General features: G+C 42.2%; 2 protein-coding genes across 5 annotated transcripts; one reads left to right on the top strand and one right to left on the bottom strand.

Annotated features, from left to right (window-relative positions):
- Nucleotide 1: 1 nt before the first annotated feature.
- Nucleotides 2–11,065, top strand: LOC134026430 (gamma-aminobutyric acid receptor subunit rho-1-like). 4 transcript variants are annotated; one of them, XM_062469182.1, is made up of 12 exons: nucleotides 794–877; nucleotides 1,080–1,217; nucleotides 1,570–1,785; nucleotides 4,546–4,599; nucleotides 4,790–4,896; nucleotides 6,623–6,690; nucleotides 6,851–7,074; nucleotides 7,710–7,792; nucleotides 8,187–8,327; nucleotides 8,539–8,691; nucleotides 8,906–9,102; nucleotides 9,637–11,065. In XM_062469182.1, exons 3-12 carry the CDS (start codon nucleotides 1,670–1,672, stop codon nucleotides 9,937–9,939), a joined length of 1,446 nt encoding a protein of 481 aa, XP_062325166.1. In that variant the 5' UTR covers nucleotides 794–877; nucleotides 1,080–1,217; nucleotides 1,570–1,669; the 3' UTR covers nucleotides 9,940–11,065. The 4 variants fall into 4 exon arrangements, with proteins under 4 accessions (XP_062325164.1, XP_062325166.1, XP_062325165.1 ...); XM_062469180.1 differs by lacking the exons at nucleotides 794–877; nucleotides 1,080–1,217 and adding an exon at nucleotides 2–174; XM_062469181.1 differs by lacking the exon at nucleotides 794–877 and having other exon boundaries at nucleotides 880–1,217.
- Nucleotides 11,066–11,306: 241 nt separating this feature from the next.
- LOC134026431 (xaa-Arg dipeptidase-like) lies at nucleotides 11,307–14,133 on the bottom strand. Its single transcript, XM_062469184.1, has 7 exons — nucleotides 13,619–14,133; nucleotides 13,278–13,426; nucleotides 12,945–13,087; nucleotides 12,565–12,719; nucleotides 12,260–12,386; nucleotides 11,894–12,001; nucleotides 11,307–11,609 (listed from the first exon to the last, which is right to left on the bottom strand). The coding sequence occupies exons 1-7, from the start codon at nucleotides 14,030–14,032 to the stop codon at nucleotides 11,374–11,376; spliced, it is 1,332 nt and encodes a 443-aa protein (XP_062325168.1). The 5' UTR covers nucleotides 14,033–14,133; the 3' UTR covers nucleotides 11,307–11,373.
- Nucleotides 14,134–17,081: the final 2,948 nt, after the last annotated feature.

The raw sequence follows: 17,081 nt of genomic DNA, 5'->3' as shown, positions 1-17,081 counted from the left end.
ATCAAAGTATTTTGGAGAAAAAGCAGAAACATGCTTTTTTGTATTACTATTGGTTGATTTCCCTTTTTAGGGTTCTGTGCTGAATTCCTAGGATATATGTCTCAAGACCATCAAAACGACATGTCTCTTAAGAATACCGTACCCAAATGTTAAAGAAGATATTCCCCTGTAGAGGTCAGTAAGTGTGCATCATTTATATATTTTGACTGTAACACGCATATCAACGTGGCCCCCAGAATCAAATGCATTTTTTATTGCGCATGAATGTGGATGAGCATGATATCCAGCCGTATCGATAATTGCAGTGAAGTCAAGCAATACTTCTATCAATTTCAGACATCTGCTATGATTTTGAATACAATTGTGCTCCCATAGGCATTGCAGGACTGTTATATAATCTTCATAATATCCATATGATGCATAGTGCACAAACACACTCTACGGGTTAATATTGGGATCAGGTGTTGTCTAGAAATATTGAGATATTGTTTTCTTTGTATCTTTGTATTATATCATTGTAATTGATAGGTTGGTGATATGGCTTTAATTTACAGCACTTTTCTTTTGTAAACTGGGTCACGATACAAATCCTCCTCAATGAAAAGATCCAAAAATATCAAACACTAGCAAACACTACTTACACCAATTGTCAGATTGATGTCTATGGAACTAACCCAAATTCATCATCTAATAATCCAACCGTTCCAGTCAGCTATAAAAAGAAAAAGGGGGACACAAACCTTCCATTGGGTGACGTCCATGTCCCTAGCCCTTATGATTGGCTTGTTCAAACAGTCAACACGTGAGAGAAAATAACAGTATGTGTTTCAGCTTCTATGTGCACGCACAGCTGCACCACTACATCGAGTTTCAACAGGTTGGATGTACAAGATGTGTCTGTCTGGGGACAGAAGAGTAAAAGAATGAATAATAATCAACCTCATATTGTATATGACCCCTTTGTTGGAATGATGTTGTTATGTATGTTATGTATTAGGTGATGTTTGTGTCATGTTTCATTGATGGGTGGTTGGTCTTTGACTGATTACCATCCCTGCATTGGATTGTGTGTCTCATAGTGACCCATTGGACTATGCAGCGTAGTACTGTACGTTGATTGCTAGATCTTCTTGGAAGTACAAAGACTCTGATTTCCACTATTGAAGTCTCAGTAGGAGCAGCTAAGCCGCCTTCCACACCAGAGACTTCCTGTCTATGTGAGTGATCCGGTATCTCCAACCATTGACCTCTCAAATGAGCACGCCGTATCATTATGAGAATTGGTCTGGGGAGGGAGCAGCATAGCTGAGAGCAGAGCCCAGCTGAGCGCATCAGAGCAGAGCAGAGTGAAGCAGAGCAGAGAGAGTGAAGCACATTCGCCACTGGAGGGATCAAATCTGTGCCATCTGACGCTCAAGGATTTATGGGTTTAGTCAAAATTGCTTTTTCCCACTGTGGAGATTAAGCAACGTGGGGATGTTGTTTAGCCAGACTCCAGCTACTAGCTACCATCACTGCTACTTCTGCGTCTTATGCTGTTGATGTGTGCGGTGTCTTCTTGTCCGTCAGCCCTGAAGTTGAAGAAGAGAATGTCCCAGGACCGCAAAGCATATTCCGCCATGCCAGGGAGTGGGTTTTGACTATCAGGAAGAGGTCTGTCAGTGGGGGAATGAGCACCATGCAGGTGGATGCTGTCCTTGTGCTGATCTGTGTCTGTCTGGGAGGGGTGGCCGGGAAGGCTGCTCAGCAGAGGGGTCACAAGCTGGAGACCTACAAACAGAGCAGGTAATAAAACACCAAACTTTCTGCCTCTCTCTCCATTACAGTGCCTGGGAGCTGAGATGTGGTTACTTGGCACTGTGCCTGGTAAAGACAGACCATTCACTGACTCTGACCACCAAAATACTGTTAGAACTATGCACCTATCCTTGCTTTTCTCCTGTACTTTGACTCTGCAGTAGATACATTTATGGATATTTGCATTAGTATATTACTTTGGCTAAAACATCTGCTAAATGAATAGAATGTAACACCGCAACACACGCAGAGATTACTGTCATCATGAATCATAAATACTCAATCATCCCTTTTCTTGTTCATTGACATTTGTCCTTTTTGTCCTGCATTTGGTTTGTTTTGATTGTCATTCTTTAATGGCAAAGGTGGCCCTGGACTGGAGCTAGCTTTACCTGATCACCTGACACTGTCCTGCCCTGTATTCTACTGTGTGTGCTGTCTCACCTGCTCTGCCCCCTCAGAACAGGGAAATCAGACAAATTCAGACAGGGGATTAGGATAGGCGAGGAAGACCTAAATCTCCATATCTATTTGTGTACTTTGTTTGATGATGATGATGATGATGCAGAATTCCTTGTTGCTGATCGATGGACACAGGTGGGAATGTCCCTTGTGCTAGTGTAAATGGTTGTCAGACTGACAGTGGAAAGCCTTCAGCTGCCCTGGTGTTATAGCACTGAGATCCAGCAGACAAAATGCATGCCATCTCATCAATAAATACTCCTCCAGCCATCCTATATAAAGAGCTAAAAGTGACCTTGAGTGACAAGGAGGCACTTTGTATGAAACAGTATATTAGACCCGCTTTCATAACAATGTGTTGTACTTACATACAAAAGTATACCTCACTCACAAATAGGTTGGCATAGTAAAGTGGAAAATATATGCTGAGAAGTGGGAGCTGAATCCCACAGAACAGAATAACATCAAGGAGACTTCTGGTATAAAATTGTGATGAAGATGATAAGGCTCGCCCCTACAGTGCTGCTGGATTCCTTTAGCATCACTATCAGCTTTGAGTGATTTAGACCCACTTAATGTATTCCAAAGGCCCTTTCATGTGGTAATCCCACACATGCCTCCTTTAGACACAGTAGGCAAGCCATCACTCTCATGTAATGGGCCCTGCGGGATACTTTCATATCTAAAAACCAAACTCTCCTGTCAATCTGTTCATTGTTTGATTGTACTGATGAAATAAGTTGCTCATGGTTATGATGTAAAAAAAAAAAATTCTCGCTAGGCCTTGGCAAATATATACTGGAAACAAAAAATGCCACAGTATATTCCATGTTTCCTGGTAAACAATATCTTAAATCAATAGAATATGAAACAAAGCGTTCCAGATTTCTCCACTGAGTGATAGTCATTAAAAGGTTACGACCATCTTCAGCAATGATTAAGAAGATCCTCTAAATCCTCAGAAGCATGTAACACAGACTCAGACACCTAGACAGTTTGCTGCAGTACAGGCATACTCCCCCATCCCTTACTGACATGTTTCAGGATCAGAAATCCTATTCAGATTCAAAAGGTAAGAAAGTTAACATGTGCATAGCAATGAAAAGGAGAGGATAGAATGTCTCTTTCTCCCAGGGGCAGTCTACATCAAACCCAATGCTATAACATCAGGTCTAAATGCAATATCACCAGAAGTGTATGTGAAAACATAAGATGGAAATACCACAACATCACAGAGGTAGAGTGCTTTTCCAGAGACACAGCAGAGCAGTGTACAGACAGACTGTTCTCTGGGCCAGAGAGGGGATTGGAGGCATTTCCGCCAAGAGGATTAGTAACCAGCTGCTGGCTGGACAGAGAGGAGTGGCACCCTTTAAACAGCAGCCCTTGGCAGTTATCACAATGCACCCACCCCTGGGAGTCCCTCTTTTTCTATCACTATCGATGAGTCTGTCAGTCAGTATCTTTTCTCTCTATCTGTCAGTCAGTATCTTTTCTCTCTATCTGTCTGTCTTATCTTTCCCTCTTTCCCTCTTTCCCTCTCTCTCTCTCTCTCTCTCTCTCTCTCTCTCTCTCTCTCTCTCTCTCTCTCTCTCTCTCTCCCTCTCCCTCTCTCTCTCTCTCTCTCTCTCCCTCTCCCTCTCTCTCTCTCTCTCTCCCGCTCCCTTTCTCTCTCTCTCTCTCTCTCTCTCTCTCTCTCTCTCTCTCTCTCTCTCTCTCTCTCTCTCTCTCACTCTCTCTCTCTCTCTCTCTCTCCCTCTCCTCTCTCTCTCTCTCTCTCTCTCTCTCTCTCTCTCCCTCTGTCTCTCTCTCTTCCTCTGTCTCTCAGCTCGTGACGCCTCTCAGACCTTCCCTGCCAATGTTCTGCTGCATGCCGTATTCCATTAATCCATTTTAGAATTTTTGGAAATCTTTTTTTAATTTTTTTTTCATAGACATTATTTTTTATCTGTCGTGACCTGGATAAGGCTGCCTAAAAGACAAGGCTACAGTTTAAACCCTTCAAAGACTGACAACACATCAGCCTACTGTTCTACTGATGTGTGAACTGATGCCCTGTTGATATTTTAAGGATGAAATGGTTATGATAGTAACCTAAAATAACTTTGAAATTAATTAAACAATATTTTATGTCAGTACAACTAGTTGAGGATAAAAAAAGGATGATGCTGAGTTAAGTCTTTACTAACATTTTGACCACTAGATATGGATGCAGTGCTAGCAGGTTTAGCAGATTGTGTGTCACTACCTTAAGGAAAGAACATCCATGTGTTTTTTCATGAACAGGTCAAGGAGAGAAACATCCAGAATGGAGGGAGGAGGAGGTCACAAGACAGGAAGGTCAGACCTTCACGTGCTAAAACATGGATTGACTTTTAACTAGAGGCCGTTTCACTGATGTAAAAACAAAAAACAACTAAAACACATTTGAAGAAAATTAGGAACTTAAAGTTAATCCTTCAGAATCAAATCTCGTTCATGTCATGACACTAAAATGATTACTGATGTAGCCTTTCCACTCTTTCCACAGCCCTATTCTGAAGAGAAGTTCAGACATGACTAAATCTCCAATGACAAAGTCGGAGCAGCTGCTGAGGATAGATGACCATGACTTCACCATGAGGCCAGCATTTGGAGGTAACGATGTCACACCAATAGCCCTTAAGTCTGTATTTCATATTTCTTCTCATGAAATAATGGTAGTATTACGATTAAATACACAATTTGTTAACCTGAGTTTAGATGTTTTAAACAAAAACTTCTCACCACTTTTATTTTATAAAAAAAATGCATGATGGTAAAGAGATGTGGATAAGAGGGATTTACCTCACAAGATGCTTCTATTGAACACATTTCAATGACAGACTGCTAGAGAAAACAGCTATGTTGACTACAAAATTCAAATGGGAAAGGTGGATTTACTGTTGGTTACCCTTTGTAAATAGCTCGGTGTAAAGTGCTACCCGCAAATCAAGTCTGTGAGATGTATCTTTTCAACATACTGTACTTAGTGTGTTCATTATGGGTTTAGCACTGTATGTGAATGCAGTCTCCATAAGCTCTGTTCATTTCATCACTCAACCAATGGCTTGGTCAATCACCATCAGGGCCTGGTTGGAAATGGTTTTAAAACCACTCTCTAGCAGGACTCTTAATGACACCAACATCACAAGCTGTAGATGCATTTTCCTCCAAAGTACAGTACTGGTTTGTGTACACAGGAAATGCTGGTAGTGTGTTTTTAGTTCTATGTTTGCTGTAAAGGGATTTGGTTCTTCTGTGGCTCCAAGCAGGATTAACGGAAAGATAGCTCTGTGCTCCATCCTGCTGTACTGTATTAGATAGAGGGGACTGTAATGGCTTGTTCTTGTGAAATATGTTCATGTTGTGCATGCTCCATTTCTTTATTTACACTTGAGGCCAAATATAAAGTCCCCTCCATCTGGGTAGCTTAGCACAAAGGATGAATTATTTGTGGACACTTTATGAGCCTTTACTCACGCAGAATGTGATATTGTGGTTGAGAACACATCAGTTTTATATCTAAATTAGGGTATTTATATATAGTGAGTCAGGTGGCAGAGCGGTTAGGGAAGCGGGCTTGTAATCAGAAGGTTGCCAGTTAGATTCCCGGCCGTGCAAGATGACGTTGTGTCCTTGGGCAAGGCACTTCACCCTACTTGCCTCTGGGGAATGTCCCTGTACTTACTGTAAGTCGCTCTGGATAAGAGCGTCTGCTAAATGACTAAATGTAAATGTAAATGTAATATACAGTATATATATATTTGGTTTCAGTTGTGCATAAATTCTGTTTACACATACTGTATTCTGAATCCAATCAGAATTACAGACATCACACTCAGAATGACCCTCTTTAACGGAGAGATTTGAGACCAGAGAGACCTCAATGGCCAGCTCTTAAATGTGAAATCTGTTGGAAGAAGAAAAAAAATCACTGTAAAGAATCCAGATGCTAGGAGGCTGCAGCAACTTTGATCCATTGTGACCTAATTGTATTTGTGTTGCACGGCAGAGGATAGAGAGGAGAGGCTGAAATAGGTCAAAAATAGAATCCAGATCCATGATGGCACAAGCACAGAGCCTGTTCCCTGAAAACCTGCTCGCTATTTTTCTGTGTCTAAAATAGATTTAATACTATGAATTTTATAAAAGCCATTGTGAATCCTGTCGCTGAACACTCCACCATCAGTCTGACAATTCATGCACTCTTACTGGCCTGTATCTAAAAAACTTCCAAGTGTTGTTATTTTTTGATAAGACATGCAACTGGTGGGTCAGTGCTGAAATGGCAGTTATTTGGTCTTTGAAGAAGTATTTATCTTCTTCGTCTGTGTCATTTCAGGTCCCCCTATCCCAGTCGGAGTAGATGTCCAGGTGGAAAGCCTGGACACAATCTCAGAAGTGGACATGGTACATGGGACATGATTATCTTGATAGCTCTCTTTTATATTGACTGAAAACATCTGGAAAATACATGAATCTATGTTTCAACCTCAAACGGACAAAGTACATCAGTAAGTCATGCACATAACCCAAGAATCCCCTCTATGACTTCCTCTCTCTGCTGTAGGACTTCACCATGACGCTGTACCTGCGCCACTACTGGAAGGATGAGCGCCTATCCTTCCCCAGCACCAACAACCAGAGCATGACCTTCGACAGCCGGCTGGCCAAGAAGATCTGGGTGCCAGACATGTTCTTTGTCCACTCCAAGAGGTCCTTCATCCACGACACCACTACAGAAAATGTCATGCTGAGGGTCCACCCCGACGGAAACGTGCTGTACAGTTTGAGGTAAGGCCAAGTTGGCAGCCTTTACATTTTACATACATACCGTAGGTAGCATATTTATATACTGTTGTAGATATGTAAAATACATACATGTTTACATATCAGTCGACTGGAATTCTACTGTTTGTCTGTAACCATAAAGATGAGTATTTAGAAAGAATTTATCACAACAGTAGATACAAGGACACTGTTCAGTTATTGTTAGGGATATTAGTGTACCAGATGGACAAGCTTGTTGTAATCGGGAGTGAATGCCAACAAACACTCTCTCCTCTCGGCTGCCAGACGTTGCCACTCAACAGATGTAATCAAAGTCAAAGTGTAAACAAGGAGTCAGCCAGGATTGTGACCTTCTGGTCACGCACAGATCACTGATCTGTTTTCAGAGAGCATGTTTGTAGAAATGCTCAAAAACGAATCTGTCTGCCATGAATCTGCCTCAACAAAAACCGCTGACACCAGGATGTGTTTGCTAATGTGTTTACTGATGATAATAGCTCGATTTATTTATTTAAGATACATGCCTCAAACTACAATCGTGGAATGATAAAACACTAGTTTACCAAGAACTGTAGACAGTTTGTCAGACCAGAGCTGGGTCAGATAACGATCTGATCATGTTCTTCTTGTGTTTCCAGAATCACAGTCACAGCCATGTGTAACATGGACCTGAGCCGCTTCCCGCTGGACACTCAGACGTGTTCCCTGGAGATAGAGAGCTGTAATTCATCAATTACCTAACTGCATTGATAACTTTAGGGTCACTAGTTGGTCAATTAGAGCGTTGTCTAGTTCAAATGCAAACTTTGCTTAATCTCACCGTACAATGCCTCATGCAATATGTAATAGAATAGAATAGAAAAGCCTTTATTGTCATTGTATTTGCATACAACAACATTTGGAGTGCTTCTTCTGTTGGTGTAACGAGGCACAACATATAACACAACAATATTACAATGATGGTGTAACAATATTACAATATATACCTAGCCATACGTTTAGATGACGATTTTAAAAGTCTATTCAGATCAAATCTAAATCCTTTTTAGATCATATATTGTACAATATCACACACCAATAGCTGATGATAGTAATTGGAGCGAGTTTCTCCCTAGATGCATACACGGATGACGATCTGATGCTGTACTGGAAGAAAGGGAACGAGTCACTAAACACAGACGAAAAGATCTCTCTCTCCCAGTTCCTCATCCAGAAATTTCACACCACCACCAAGTTGGCTTACTACAGCAGCACAGGTACACCCCAATTCCGCTCCACTCTGAACTGTGGACACAAAATACATTACCTGTGGGTCAGTAATCTACAGATCTCCCTGTGGGATTTAAGAAACTTGAACAGGACCATGTCATTGTTAAAATGCTTTATTCTAAGAATGTCCAGTATATTACAAAACAGATGGTATTTGTTCCTTCCTGTATTAATGTGTCATCCTCTCTCCCATCCCAGGCTGGTACAACCGTCTGTACATTCACTTCACCCTGCGGCGCCACATCTTCTTCTTCCTGCTCCAGACCTACTTTCCCGCCACCCTCATGGTCATGCTGTCCTGGGTGTCCTTCTGGATCGATCGCAGGGCCGTGCCCGCCAGGGTCCCTCTGGGTAGGACAGACTACCCGCTCTCAGGCTTTGGACAGGTCTCCTAAGAAAGCTTGGTAACATTAAGTGGATAGATGTTACCAAGCCTAAGAATGAGCTACCGTAGAAGAGTGCTGCACCATCATTTGAGCTGTGTTTTCATTAAGATCACCTATCTTACGGTATATTGCCAAACTTGTCGAATAGTCCTAATTTCTCCACTGCCTGTCTATCTCAGGGATCACCACCGTGCTGACCATGTCCACCATCATCACCGGCGTAAATGCCTCTATGCCCAGGGTGTCCTACATTAAGGCTGTGGACATCTACCTGTGGGTCAGTTTTGTCTTCGTCTTCCTCTCCGTCATAGAGTACGCAGCCGTAAACTACCTCTCAACTGTACAGGAGAGGAAAGAGAGGAAACTAAGGGAGAGGGTGAGTGGAAAAAAAGATTTTGTATTTGTCATGTACTTCCTCCAAGTTAATTTATTGAGCTGTTGAATTGATCTGGATGTTGTCATGATTGCGAAAAGTAGTTTTTCAACAGTTGACATGTATTCCCCTAAAATGCTTTTTAGGGAAAACGTAATATAAAGATTATTTTCCAAAAACGATATTGGTCTGGTCAAATGTAATCAAGTGTTATTTTCAGGATTTATTTTTAGTTTTGCATCTGGGGTGCAATGTTGCTCAAGTTAAGTTTCTTCCATCTGCCGTATGTCGTGGCATATGGAGCTAAACTGATTATGTTGCCTGAAGAAGTACATTTTCCTCACAAACATTCTGTTAGAACTTATCCTTATGTGATGCCCTAGTTAGAAAATCTTAAGTAATTAGATGAGTCCCTTCAAGTCTTCAGATTTATGAAAAATGTTGCCAGTTAAAAATTAGCATCTACCTCCTGTCTCCCTCAACAACATAAACCAATACACATACTGTATATAAAACAAATTTTCTTCATTTTTGCAGTTGCCATGTACCTGCGGCATTGGCAACCCTGACGATATGATGACAGACCCACAGATCACAGGCTACACCACCATGGAGGTCAACGCCACAGGGAATTATGGGATGCCAGAGAACGGCAGCCGGCAGGAGCGGATGCTGGCCCAGGTGGCGCTGGGGGACCCTCAGGTCACAGGTCAGACGAGGAACTCCAGAGGATATGTCAATATCTGGATTGACACCCACGCCATAGACAAGTACTCCAGGGTCATCTTCCCAGGGGCCTACGCTCTCTTCAACATCGTCTACTGGTCCATCTACTGCTAACCCTGGGCCTCGTGTTCGTCTGGCCCCTGTGTGATTCACCCAAGGCAGACTCGGGAGAATAGAGACCATGGCAAAGACTCTGGAGCCCAGGCGACTACACTACCTTGACAAAGGTCCTCATGGAGAGAAGGACAACATGCTTGTTTGGGGTTCCTTTGAGTTTGAGAGAGACTGACAAACTGTTTATAAACGTAAGGTGAACTTTGCCTTCTTGACCCAGCCTCTTAAACTAATTAAATCAGTTCTTAATGTATTTTTCTGTGTGTGTGTGTTTGCATGACAACAGAAAATGCAAGGGGTTCGGTTGAATTCCTATTCAGATGTAACTTAATTGGACTAGATCATTCCAGTTTGTGAATCCCTAAAGTTGAAGAAAACGTATCATGTATTTTCTTGATGTTGGTAACAACAAGAGGCAACAAATGCTTGACTGAAAGTCAAATCCTTTTGCAAGGGAGTGTAAACTGGACGAGGCCCTTGGACTGTATGTAACAGCAACACCCCCACATGCCCCAGTAACTTATAATCAGGTGGTAAGTTTCCTTTTTGTTTTAGCGGTTCAATAGAATAACATTGTTAAATAGATGCTCTCTTTTGCTATAAAAGAAAATAACAATAGCTTGTCTTTTTAAGAAATTACTGTATCACTTAAATCACTCATCCACTCAATAATAACACTGGCATAAAAGGTGTGGATTGTTTGCCTTGACAATGAAAGGACATGACACAAAAATAGGAAAAGCACAATTGTTCACTAATTTCAGCTGTAAACTGAGTTTGTGTTATAGTACTGTACAAAAAACAATGAATTGGATACTGTAAATCCACTTAAAACCTTGATAATCATAAGTCTTTTTTTGTTACAGGTATTTTGTACTACTGAAGCGCATGTCCTTATGTGTAGTTGGGCTTTGAGGTACATTGTACTAGTGGTTAGGTATTAGCATTGTCTTTAACATTTTGATACGTCTGAATCAGGTAGATATTTTCTTATAGCCACATAATGGATATTTATTGTCTTACTGCAAAAATCCTGATGCATCAATGTCAGTATTATCTCTCAACACAAGCTACATTTTGTAATGCTCATTATCAAACATTTAAATAAATGTGATGTTTTTTGGAGAGAAAAGAATGTCAATTACTAAAAAAAAATTTTTTCACAACCTCTACAACATGAGATCACATACTATACAGATGAGTCAATTACACAATTCTTCAGCCCTATGGGTCTATGAGCAGCAAACATTCAAGTCTTCATAACATCTTTGGCAGCTTGATTCTAATTAGAGAAGTTTATAGTATCAGTTATTAATTCATTGTAAATTCAAAGAGTTAATAGATTTACTTTCTATTTATGGTCATGGAATGTTTAAAATGTAAATGTATTCTTTATTCATGATGAAGTCCATCCACAAGTGGTGGAGCAGTGTTTCAGGGAAGGTTCTTGGCAGTGTCAATGCCACTGACTCCAGCCTCCTGGGTCAGTGTGGCCTGGGTCAGTGTAGCCTGGGTCAGTGTAGCCTGGGTCAGTGTAGCCTGGGTCAGCGTGGCCTGTCTGAAGGCCTCCCTGACCCTTTGCAGCAGCCCAGGGCAGCACATCACGTCTACTGCAGTCATGGCCAGAGCCTTGGCTGTCCTCAGGGTGTACAACTGGGCCTTCTCCGCACCTGAGGACGGGCAGGAAAATAACGATACCCTAGAGTTGATCAGAACACCATGAGATATGATATTGCACTGAACGTTCTGACAAACCATGAGGGTTATTTTGTATCGAGTGTCCGTGGTGAATGTTACTTTATGACAGATCATAGACTGTGGATGTGACCGTGCTGCAGCTCATTGGTCACGCAGCCAACTCATGACTAACACTGCGGGCATTCCGCCATCTCCACGCAAGAAACACTACTGATGGCATTTGAACGCTCAGACCAGGAAGTGAGTGCTGGCGTACCTGCAGCAGTAGTGTACTCCTTAGTGTGGTTCAGGGCATCAGAGCCGATGTAGAAGAAAGGATGGATCCCAGGAACAACAAACGATACGTTCCCAAAGTCAGTGGAACCTGAGAAGACACACGAAAATGTTCCGCTCCTAAAACTTCAATCTCGTTTGCAAAAAGCAATACCTCTGTATTTATTGTATGCACTGTGCATCACTCTCAAATCCACACTGTGTTCTTGTAACATCTATTCAGCCTATCACTGTTTGCGGTGGGAAGATTCCGCCTATCACGACCTTCGGCGGGAAGAATCCGCCTATCACGGCCTTCGGCGGGAAGATTCAGCCTATCACAGCCTTCGGCGGGAAGATTCAGCCTCACCGGAAAAGTTGTGTGGCTCCTCCTCAAACTGAACTCCCAAGGCCCTCCCGTTCTCTACATACAGTTGTTCCAGTGTGGAGTTAGGGAGAATGTTGCAGTAGGCATGGTGTGGATAGGTTACCTCCACCTACAAATAGGAAATTGTACTCATGGCCCATCAAGATTTTAAAGTAAATACATGTTTCAGCAGGGTTTAAATCTAAGGAACCCAGACTAAAGTGACCATTTTGACAGAACTAAACAATGAATCTTAACAAAAGGTCAGGTAGCAAAGAAAGAAAATAAACTATTTTGCTTATGCTCACTTGGCAGCCTGTTGCCATGGCAGCAGACCTGAAGCATGCCTCAGCCTTGGCTTTGAGCACATCCAGGTCTTTGAAGAGTGGCGTGCGCAGGTAGAACTCCAGCTCGGTGTAGTCCGGGATGATGTTAGGCTTCACACCGCCATGTTTGATGATGCCTGGAGGAGAACACAATGAGGGAATATGGGCTGCAGATGAAAACCAGGCCAGATAACACATAAGGGGATGTTTACGAGCAATGTGTGAAACACTGAATAAAACAGACTCAATTATGGCAAAGAAATGTTGAGGTAAGATTTTCAAGTACAGTACAGTACCAACAAAACCCCCTCACTCCTGGTCACCGTGTCTCCAGTAACTAAGCCCCCCCCCCCCCCCCTCACCATGAAGCCTCCAGTCAGGCTTTATCTGCTGCCGCAGGGCAGACAGGTTGCTGTAGGCCAGCACAGCTGCATCCAAGGCGTTCACCCCTTCCCAGGGGTATGCTGCCGCATGGGACGCCTTCCCATGGTACTTTACTGTCACACTGAGACACAAAATGGAGGTTAAGGGCAGCTAGGGTGGTGTTGACTTTGACTGAGAACAAGCTGCATTCAAATGCTATACTACAAAGCTACTCCCACCTTAGTTTGATCAGACATAGATCTGAATAGTTTCTTTTAAAAAGAAAGGAGAGAATAAAGGACGGTACAACTTATTCAAACTAAAAATCTTACTCTATGATGGACACACAGGGCAGAAAGGCTACATCTTGCTGAGCAGGGTGGGCCATAAAGACCAGGTCCATGTCTTCAAACGCTCCAGCAAGGATCAAGTCAACCTTCCCCCCTCCATCTTCTTCTGCTGGGGTCCCCATGACGGTGACCTAACAGGGCATAGTCAGTAGGCACTCAAAGTTGTATCCAATTAAGTGCCTGTCTATTATATACCAGAACTGAAGGTTGTACATTCTGATGAGTTGTATCCGTTTTCAGCCATTTAATTCTGATAGTGAAAAATTGTCTTGCACTAATTGCAGGTACAGTAAATGTTCAAATGCTTACTTTTGGCTATTTACCTTCAAACGGAAGGGAAGATCTGGTTCACCTTCCAACGCATCTTTTAGCCCCAGTGCAGCTGCAGCTCCAACCTCTGCTATGAGGTTGTGCCCACATGCATGCCCAATGCCTGGCAGTGCATCGTACTCGCAAAGAAAGCCTACATTCAAAATACTGTCACCCTCCCTGCCACCAGAAGGACCCCACGTCGCCAAAAATGCTGTTGCTAGTTTATAGTTACTTTCAACGGACCATGATGTATCTTCAGTGAAAAAACGCACTAGTCTGTTGTGGGATTGTTTCTCATCATATGCGAGTTCAGGACAGTTCCACAAATCTTGACTCAAAGCGAAAAGTTTGTCCTGATTTTTGTCAATAGATAGTTGTATTTTGTCTTTGAACACTTTCTTACGAGACTGAATGTCCTGAGCCATAGCAGAATTTCACATTTATCATACCACAATACCAGCGTAAGGATTTTATCAGTGCTTCCAGACAATGCAGAACACCTTGGGTGAAAGTTGTTTAGCTATATTGTTCTTTTTCTATAGAAAATGACAGCTCCGCATGCAATTGGGGCGCAGGTACTCTGTCGCCATCTAGTGTCTGGAGTAAGACCAATTCTACATAATTGTCATGTCATGGTCGTCAATATTTCATCAATGCCAAATGCAAAAAAAAAAATACTTGAGATATTATTTTAAATCACCGTTTTATTTATTAGCATGTTAAATAGATCTTAAAAACTGCGAAACATGTTCCATCCTTTTCCATGATGACACTAGAGGGACTCAGTGTAGCATGCATGTGCCATTGTAAAAATTGTATTTGCCACATTTATTTCTGTAATAATTTGTTAAGCAGGACAGGAGGCTATTTATTGCTAACCTTTTGTAAACCTAATCAAAATTTTAAAGAAACCAATGGTCCCCAATTCCTGGCAGTGACCATAAGACTGCTGTAGTTGACTGTGAAGTACCTCAGGATGAGACTGTCTGAGTGAGTAGAGTTTGACCCAACAAGCTCAATTAAGTAACACATAAATAAAAACAATGCCCTACAGCTGTCACACACTATGGCTGACAACCCTTGTGTCTGTGCGTGTTTGAGAAGGACAGAGAGAGAGTGAGAGCGGTGCATGTGTGTGTTTGTGTGTTTTTAAGTACAAGTCTTAGACAATGTGTTTGCATAAACAGGCTTCCTGTGTGAGTTTGAGGTTAATTGGGGTCTCAGCCAGTCACAAGGGGGGATGTTGACGAACAGCACAAATCAAGCTGTCATGAAGACTGTCTTCTGACAGGAGCTGTCAGTCAGCTGTCTTTAAGCCCCAGTGCCAGTGTCACTCTCTATTATGTGTTAATTAAGGGTTCACTGAGGGAGTCACCCATATGTTTGCTTTTGTTTTATTCAATGATTTGATTAGTGGACATCTGTGTCATTTCACATCCTCTCTTTGTTCATTATTGTGCTTATGATGAGTCGTTGAAGTGGTCGTCTGATTCTGTTTAACAGACACAAAGTAATCTTTCTTGAGATTCTTAAATCAAGACGTCCGTGTTACAGCTTTTCAGTCATAAATCATGTAATACCCATGGTATTAACCTCCAGAACGTGGCGTCTGCCTCTGAATTAGAGGTGTTGGAAATACAACACCAACTCAACTGGTGAAAAAATAGCTGTCTTTAAATCAAACTGAGTAGGAAGCAGTGACAACTGAAGCTGGTGTCAGAAACAAAAGCCTTTGGTTTTAGAGAATGAACTGACATTTACAACATTCAATATCTGAAGTAACCTATGACATGTCATCTCGATCTTGTTGGAGAAGTCTGGAGAGGTGTCATGGAAGCTGGAGTTAAGTGGGTGGTGTTTAATGCACATACAGGCGTCACCGCAGCAGAAGCTCCCCTGGGAGGAGTCTGATGACAGACAGAATAATGCTGTCTCCACGCAAGGAGATGAGAGGGAACAATGTGTGATAAACTTGTGTGTGTGTGTGTGTGTGTATATGTCTGCTTTTATGTTTGTGTGTTTGACAGAGACCCAAGTGTTGACATGAGCCTCATGTGTACCTTAGTGATCTGTCAGTGTGTGTCAGCATTGCCAGAAATGATCAGATCCCAATCCTCCGAGTATACCTCTTTTAAACAAACTAGAGAGGGTACTATTTCTGGGGAAATTGTGAGGTGTGCTTGCGTCGTTTGCAGATGGGTTAGTTGTTTCTGTATATAAAAATGCATACTTATTATTTATGAAGATTGCATAGATTTAAAAGCATACATTTGTTTGCATCACTATATGTTTGTCACCAACAATGTAGTGCATACATTGACATAGTTTTAAGGGTGGGAAAATAGATTAAAATAGATAGAAATAGAAGAGCTATCACAGTCTAGTTTTGCATTTCAACCACGTTTCCTGCGATAACAGAATAGAGGTTGAGGTTAGTAGTCTAATAGTTTCACCAATTGAAAAACAAATCTCTTTATAATCTCTTAGTGTGTGTGTGTGTGTGTGTGTGTGTGCGTGTGTGTGTGTGTGTGTATGCGTGTGTGTGTGTGTGTGTGTGTGTGTGTATGTGTGTGTGTATACCCATGTTTGTTTATATATGTGTGTTTGCATTGTGTGCATGCATATGCATGAGTGTGTGTAAGCACGCACATGCATGCATATATGAGTGTGAAAGTGTGTGTGTTTTTGCACTTTTGCCTGAGATTGGCCATCCTATCATTTATGTCACATCAGTGCACAGAGAGAGAGAATATCACACTCCTCTTTCACTGCAGCTGAAATGCATTCACACGTCTGATTAGTCTGTGGTACCTACTGGTCGGGGACCATGGGGGGACTCTTCCTGTAACATGCCTGTCTCAGAGAGGTCTGGAGGACAAAACAAAGAAGCCCCTAAGGACAATGTTTTCCAGAGAAGAAGAAAAAAATAGCTCAAATGTAAAGCTCGCCCAAAACCTCAGCATTTACATTGTGATGCAAAATCATGCTTCTCTCTCCTCATTTAAATCTATGCTTGGGATTCTTTTTCTTTTGTACCTGAATTATGATCTGCTGTGGATGGTGTCTCTCAGCCTGCTTACTGGGGGCTCATGCAGCTGCCCCGCAACTCCCAGCCCTCTCCTGGAGAGTCTTCTTTCTTTGTGAAGCTAGAAAAAATGCCCCTGTCAGTCTCAATAATGTCAGCCTTTGTTGAGAGTCTGGCTGAACCATGTGGTTGTGGGTTGTAAGGCTGAGCAGGGCAGGGGAGAGGCCCCCCCTCCCTTCACATAGCCAGTGTGAGCAGGGTAGGGGGAGAGAGAGGCAGACCAACCAAACGGGTCTCTGAAAAAGGTTAGCAGGGTCTTATGGCTAAGCCTGGAGTGCAGAGACAAAAACAAGCCTCAAGTGGGATCTAAGAGGTAGTGGTGCAGTAGTCTCAGACCATTTATTTATCATTTATTTATATTTGGAATATTGCATATATCCACACATTTA

Source organism: Osmerus eperlanus, chromosome 9, assembly GCF_963692335.1.
Source record: "Osmerus eperlanus chromosome 9, fOsmEpe2.1, whole genome shotgun sequence".
In the NCBI taxonomy this organism is placed as follows: domain Eukaryota; kingdom Metazoa; phylum Chordata; class Actinopteri; order Osmeriformes; family Osmeridae; genus Osmerus; species Osmerus eperlanus.
Note: the sequence above shows the minus strand (reverse complement) of the source record. Positions and strands in the feature narration are given on the sequence as shown.

What these genes read in the sequence shown, in the direction of transcription:
- LOC134026430 (XM_062469180.1), top strand. Translation starts at nt 1,670, where the DNA reads ATGAGCACCATGCAGGTGGATGCTGTCCTTGTGCTGATCTGTGTCTGT. An exon ending in CAATCTCAGAAGTGGACATG is followed by an intron (nt 6,691 to 6,850) that starts GTACATGGGACA and finishes TCTCTGCTGTAG; the next exon opens with GACTTCACCATGACGCTGTA. An exon ending in TTCCCTGGAGATAGAGAGCT is followed by an intron (nt 7,793 to 8,186) that starts GTAATTCATCAA and finishes GTTTCTCCCTAG; the next exon opens with ATGCATACACGGATGACGAT.
- LOC134026431 (XM_062469184.1), bottom strand. Translation starts at nt 14,032, where the DNA reads ATGGCTCAGGACATTCAGTCTCGTAAGAAAGTGTTCAAAGACAAAATA. An exon ending in CCCTGTGTGTCCATCATAGA is followed by an intron (nt 13,088 to 13,277) that starts GTAAGATTTTTA and finishes TTTGTGTCTCAG; the next exon opens with TGTGACAGTAAAGTACCATG. An exon ending in CCATGGCAACAGGCTGCCAA is followed by an intron (nt 12,387 to 12,564) that starts GTGAGCATAAGC and finishes TCCTATTTGTAG; the next exon opens with GTGGAGGTAACCTATCCACA.